At 32.9% G+C, this 7,284-nt stretch overlaps 1 protein-coding gene across 1 annotated transcript in view; it reads right to left on the bottom strand.

Annotated features, from left to right (window-relative positions):
* Positions 1-950: 950 nt before the first annotated feature.
* The window catches only part of Cacna2d1 (calcium voltage-gated channel auxiliary subunit alpha2delta 1), a 448,394-nt gene continuing 442,060 nt past the window's right edge, over positions 951-7,284 (bottom strand). Inside the window, 1 exon segment of the mRNA XM_078040138.1 lies at positions 951-4,949. Coding sequence (XP_077896264.1) covers positions 4,913-4,949 — 37 coding nt within the window. The 3' untranslated portion in view covers positions 951-4,912.

Here is a 7,284-nt window from a genome sequence, read left to right as displayed (position 1 = left end):
AAAGAAATGAGATTGAGTATGCTTGATAAGGCAAACTGATGAAGCTAGGGACCACAGGAATAGGTGGGGATTCGAGCAAGAAGAAATGAGGATCTCTGGAGAGTTACACGGTTGAGGAGATACATTGGTACAGAATGAGGCGAGATGTTCAGAAAAGCAATAATATGTACTTTATATTTTTAAGTATTTTTTTTTCTTTTAAAATTACTTTATAAGATATGGGGCCAATGGCTGTGGGAATAGGGCTTGCCCCAGCATATAGGAGGCCCTAGGAAACACACACACACACACACACACACACACACACACACACACACACACCACACAAAACACACACTAGGACCTAGTTATTTTGTTCTGTTTTGTGAGATTCCCCAGAAAGAAAAAGCCAGGTAGGCTTACATTATACTGGATTCCACACGGTGTCGGGTCCATGACTTTATTAGGGGAGCATGAGGAAGAAGGATCTGTTGTAAATGTAAAAGGAACCTTACTCGGCTTCTTTATAAAACTTATGCCACACTCCATTGCCTTAGCTGTTTTTACTATAAAGTTGACAGAAATATTTAGATGTGAAGTGTATAAAAGATATGCATATTTCAGCTATTCTAATTTCTTTCAAACTATTTTCCCGAAAGTCTTTGAGAAACGAAATATTATTTTTGCCTAGGAAATGTTTTCCACAATAGTAGTCCAAAATCTGATTTATTAAGTTCCTAAGTCACCTTCATGGAGAAGGCACAGGTGAGAAAGTTTAGAATTATGTAAAAATGTTGCAAGTATGCTTTGAACTGTAAAAACACTTTCATAATCCTAAATTTTATTTCCAAAATCCAGAATCCTTATCACCAGAACACCTGCTTCCCTAAAATACATTTATGAGAGAGGTCTCTGTCTTTTTCATCTGAATCTTATATTTTTTTTAAAAGCAAATAATCCAAGCTGTGAGGTGACTTTAAATGATAAACTTTTATTCTGAATATACTGTTTTTGCACAAGATTTAACACAACATTTTCTGGGATTATAAATATTTTTATAACAGTATTATACAAATTTTTACAAAATGTTTTTATCAGGCTAGTTAATTTCCACAAAAGTGTCAAGAGAACATAAGAAAGGGGAGAAAAGAGCTATTGTTCACAAAAGCCACTTGGTCTTTTGCATGGATGCACACTGGGCATTTCATTAAAAGTTTCCCTAAAAGCATGATCCAACAATCATACAACACAACAAGAAAGATAATTTTGCCTGGTCATACTGTAAACTCGATTAGCATCTATACAAAACAGTATCCCATTAGTCTCGGTAGAATTTGAGATAATTTATTTTATGTGAACTTAAACTATAGATGTAACCATTGGTAAGGACAGTGTAATTCTTCAAACTTCTGGAATTTTTTAATACTTGATACTTTGGATTTGCTCTTTACAGAAATGTACAATGGATATTAACAATATTAACATTGGAAATGTTAACTATGAAAAACAATAGAATTTCCAAATAATAATAAAACAGTTAGAATTTGGGCATGTGAAAAAGTCACAAAATCCATTTTGTCTCCCTAGGTTAGATGCTATACCTTTAGAGATTTTAATGTCAATTAATATGATCAATAGGATAGCTTAAGAGTTTTAAATCAAGACACAGAATTTTAGCTTTGGTGAAGATAAGACAAAGATTTAAATGAGATGTAAAATACAAGAGAGCATCAAATAAGCAAGTAACACTTGGGTTGCAAAGGTCACTTAAAAGGGATACTGCCTATTTGAACCCCATAAGGCCAGTTTGAAGGTTAATAAAAGAATCTTACAAATAGGAAAACTTACAAATGGCAGCAACACTGTTTTGTTTTATTTTTCTCGAAGTTAAGCAAGAATGCCTCACACATTAGAAACATGAAAAAAGATCATACTAAAATCTTATAGGCCCAGAACCTAAATATCTTTTCAATCAAACTTGCTAACTATGTCATGTTAAAAACCTGTTACAAATATGGACCACGATTGGTGTTTGGCAGTAATGCTGGTTGTTCAAATGAAGAAAAGATAAAGAAACCAGAAATGCAAAATTCTTGTTATGCAACACCAATGCAAGACTTCTTCTGACTTTTAGTGACAAACTGCATTAAACTACGTGAGTATAGTAAAAATTAAATAAGTTAAAAAAAAAAGTTTAAAAAGCCTTTTATTTATCTCTTGTACTTTTCAGTCTTTGGAAGTCAATACTAATACCAGACTAAAATTAAAGTTCTTATTGACATAATTCACAGAAAAATAAAAAAATTTAGCATAATAATTTAATGGGATGAGTGTTACTGTCTTTGAACAACAAACAACAACAACAACAACAAAAACATGCTAAAAGCATGAAGACTAATATGTCATTAAGACAATCTTTAATCAGAGAACATGTTCTTACCCAATTTGTTACCATGTGTGTGGTTGTCACATCATAGTTTTATAATCAAATAGGGCCCTGCCACTAGATGCCAAGTTTAACTATGATTAATACAAAATAATGCAGTTGATGAAAACATACTATATAAATGACATTAGCTATGAAGATATATTTAACAGACTTTGAAAATAATTTTAAGGTAGTTTTGTTGTATGTATGCTGGAAGCAATTAAATTGTTTTAATGTGCGTTATTTATATACACAATCTAACAACATTATATTTTGATATTCCCTTTCCAACACTTTCATGATTTAAAATGGTCTAGCAAAAGTTAATAAGTTTTAAATATTTCATTAACAAACAACATGATTTAAACATATCATTATTAATCTTTAAATCACTTTGGTGTTTTCTAAAATGTCAATACCAGTTATGAATGGACTACAAAATCACGACAATGTGTTAGAAATGGTAACTGATGTCAATTCTTAGAACAATAGTTGGCAAAGTGATTCCATTCCCCCTCCCCCTATTTTAAATTAAAAAAAACTTAAATAAGGAAATATACACAAGTGGTACTTAAGATATATTAGTGGTAGAAGGGAATTACAAATGTATGCAAAGCTAAAAACAAATATATCTTTTAAACATTTCTAAAGAATTGGTTATATCTTTGATATGTGGAACATATTAAAACATGCTGGATAATGTAAATAACTTTGACATTAAAATGATATATAAGAAAATTTCCAGCATATACACACACCAGTATTTGGCATGTTTGGAAAACAAATGCATTTTACCATAAAAAATATCTTTATACTTTCAGCCTTCCATAAAATTATTCACTATTCCTAGAATTACACATTCATTGTTTTTATCCTTTCTTCAAATACTGTTTATTCCTGAAAATAATTTAAAAGCATAAATAATATTTTGCTACAATATTAATCTACAATGAAATATCCAATTTACTACACTAACCATTTTCACCAATGAGGCTGTATAAAAACAAATTTTATTCACAATCAAGTGTTCATGTGCATACATATAGATTCAAGGTTTCCTGTTTGTTCAGATTATTTGTAAAACCCTCACCAAATTCCATGGAACTGTTAGTTAAATGATCATATCATTTAAAATGGAGGGACAGAATCAGCAGCAGCAGCAATTTTCAGATTGTACATGCTACTATTGAAATGAACAAAGAGGAAACCTAGGATGAATCTTCATTGAGAACATATATGTACTTTTCAAAAATAAATGTGTTAAATCTGATTTATGTACTTAAAATATCTGTACATAGGTTTTCAGGCAAAAGCACGAATCTGTATAAAATCCATTATTTCTCATTTCACCGTTTACCTGACCCAGTCATTCAGCATTTACATTGCACAGTATATTCAGAGTAGTTTAACAACGTTTTTAAAGATGACTTAAGTGCATTTACACCGCAAGGTTCAGATTCTTACATGACAATAATGTCACTCAGTTAACTTTTCAATGGACTACACTCTACAGTAAGAGAAAAACCAAAAAGTTAAAATAGCAGCAGCATCATGCAAAATACCCTTGGTGACCCAAGTTCATTTGTCACAAGAAAAACATTCCCCTCCCCCCAACAAGCTTTTCTTAGAGCATTTTTAAATATCTGGCTAGCACTACATAACTGTACTGTGAACAAAAGGACATTACGTCAAAGCATTTAAGGGCTTACATTTATGAGGAAATAAGTCACATGTTCAAATTTCACCCACAAGCACCTTTAGTTTAATAGTTTCTCAGTTAACATTGTCAAACCATCAATTCATTACCTCACCAAAATTTAATTGGTCTTCAATTGTGTTTTATTTTTGGCAGAGAAGTCATTCTTCATAAGGCATTTTATTCATGGCTAATTTTTGGCAGAAAATTAGTCATTTTTTTAAATATTTCAACAGTTTAGATCAATGTTACTACTTTCTTTCCTGTCCTCCCTCACTAACTACTCAAAGCAGGAATTCTGAACAGAAGAATAAGTGAAGCAAACATAACTCCCTGCCACCCCTAGTGACTTTCTTGGTAAAATTGCAGCAAGTTGAAATTCCAGGTCAAAATCAAGACATTTCTTATGATTCATAAACAATTGCATGGGGAGCCCTTTTACATGTAATCACCAACAAAGCAACAACAGACTCCCAAATTGTCCAATAGAGCACATATAGAATTTTGCTTTGATGTTATACATAGATGATGCAGCATTCACACAAATTTAAGGGTCTGACACCCTGACATGCAGCCAGTGGATGTCTTATGAATCTGTGCCTTAGAGTTACGCATGGTACAGGCCCAGCTAATGTTCTGCTGATTGGACAGTTGACCCTATTTTAATGTAATTGAGGGCTCATGTGTTGGCAGGGTCTGGACTGGACTTATGACGATTTTGGTTTTAGGTCACAATAGGTAGTGTCTGCTGCCAGATACCAGCCAAAGTAGTAGGAACTGGAGTCCAAAGATAGACCACAAGGAGGGATTTAATCCAGAAACTCCTCCACAGTCGGTATAGTCCTCCTGTTGGAAAGAAAGGAAAAAATAAAATCTTGAAAAACATTTAGGGGGGCATCTTTCAGATAACCCATATGTAGTTCACTTTGAACTCACCTTGTAAAATTGCTCTAAATGGGATCCATATAAATAACATTCACCTAGATTTTATTGTTTAGCAATGTTCAGTAAAGCAATTTCCCTAGAACCATTTGACAAATGCTTTAAATTTTTAGTTGTAGATTCTAATGATTGCAAAAGAAAATAATAATCCTGTTTTCAGAAACATACCCATTTTTAAATAAAAAATATTGTGTCAAGGTACCAAAAATCCTATATATTTAAGAAGGCAAGAAATAAAAATAAAATTTGATAATGTTCTACCATTCCCAAGAATAATGATCTTAGTAACTGAGCACTACAAGGAAAAGTAAGTAAATTTTTTAAAAAAATTCCATTTACCATATTTCTTTTATCCAATTTCTAAGGGGAACATATGGTAGCTATGTTATACATGTACCTTCATCAAGCATTAAAGTAAAATGGAAAATAATGTATTTGAACCACAAATAATGAAAGGACATTCTGAAAATATACATCGGGAAAAGATAAGCTAGAAAGAGAGGTTGTTTTGTTTGGAGAACCATGAAATATTAGCAATGACTATACCTATTTAAATTCTCCAAAGTATAGTGGTGGCTTACTTGGTTCCCTAGTAATATGAACTTCTTTACCTTTTATTCCTGGGTTCTAGAATCTGCACATTTACCTTTAAATGTAGTGAACTTCATTGAAAAAAAAAAACTCATATGTAATCATTGTCATAAACATCTTTTAAGAATTCACTAATTGAAGGTTCAAAATGATAGGTTATATAAAAGAATGAACCAAAACATTTTCTTTTGTTCTTCCCTTAAGATTTTTACAAAGATTCTTAAGAACTTTGTTGTTGTTTTGGTTTACCAGAATAAACAAAGTGCCTGCCACTTGGTAAATAAATAGAATTTCTTTCTTGAATTGTGTCTGAAGAGTACAACTCTTTTCTCTTTATTCGTTTGCTAAAAAGAAGGCTGAGAGAAAATAATTTATAAAGGAAAACTTTAACTTTCAAAAGTATCTCCCAATCTAAGTAGAAGCATAAAATAATTCTTTGTCCAATGCTCTTGAAAGCTAGACAGCATGAGGACTGTACATAATATTCCTTTCTGGACATGTTTTCTCACATGTCTTTGGCTTATGCTCATCTTGAGCCCTGAGGAATGAAGCTGGATATTGAGACTTCTCAAACTGTGAGCCCCTACATAAAATTTTCCTTGCCTAAAATTGTTCTGGTCATTTCTTTTAGTCACAGCAGTGAAAAAGCTGCCCCAAACAGATCAGGCTAAAGATTCCCAGTCATCTGAGATTCCTCTTTTTCTCCAAGGTATCCATCAGCATAATGACTAAGTTCTCACTTCAAAATACATACCCACTGTCTCTCCTCTGACCATCTCAAGTTCCAGTCACCACCGTGCTTCTGCAGAAGTTGCTATACTTGTCTCCTTGCTTCTACTCTGCCTTTTTACAATCCCTTCTCCAAAAAGCATTCTTCTTAAAACCATAAATCAAATCCTTTCATACCTTGTTTAAAATTTCTCATCACTTTCAAAACAAAATCCAAATTCCTTACCAAGGCCTACAAAGTCTTATGTGGTCTGGAGCCTGGCTGCCCCTTCATTTTCCCACATTCTTCTCCTTTCCTCAGCCCTAACTCTATTCCTAAAACACTATCATTCTCTGCAATGGGCTAAGCACAGGGCCTTTGCACTGCTCTGTTTTTTGTTCAGGTACTGTTCCCTGTAGGTTAGGGTAACCACATAAAAAACAGGGTACCTGTTACATTCAAATTTTAGATTTAAAAAAAAATTGTATGTGTACATGAGTGGAGACATATATATCTCCCCTAAGTATCTCACACATACAGGAGTGGCATGATACACAGTAGGTGTGCAGCATTTGATAAATAATAGTAGGCACTCAATGAAGCAGTGCACATGCTGACTGGTTAATAAGGCCACAGACATAAAGTAATACTCAAAAGAAGACGTAATTGTCACTCAGCCAGGAGTACTCTGCAGTTCTGGCAAAGTATTAAAAACTGTTATATACATACAACTCATTTTCATGTAAAAGATGTATATTGGTTGAGGAAATTCTTATGAATACAAAACATATCTTTATATTCTAGAAATGTATTTTGCTCTCTGGCTCCTACTTCATTGTGTGTGTGTGTACACATACATACATATACCCCCCGCCATTTCCTCCATGTGATGATGAGATGTCTACCAACTTCAGAGGTGGTAGGTTAGATAAATTATTT

The sequence above is a fragment of the Ictidomys tridecemlineatus genome, chromosome 2 (genome assembly GCF_052094955.1).
Source record: "Ictidomys tridecemlineatus isolate mIctTri1 chromosome 2, mIctTri1.hap1, whole genome shotgun sequence".
In the NCBI taxonomy this organism is placed as follows: Eukaryota; Metazoa; Chordata; class Mammalia; order Rodentia; family Sciuridae; genus Ictidomys; species Ictidomys tridecemlineatus.
Note: the sequence above shows the minus strand (reverse complement) of the source record. Positions and strands in the feature narration are given on the sequence as shown.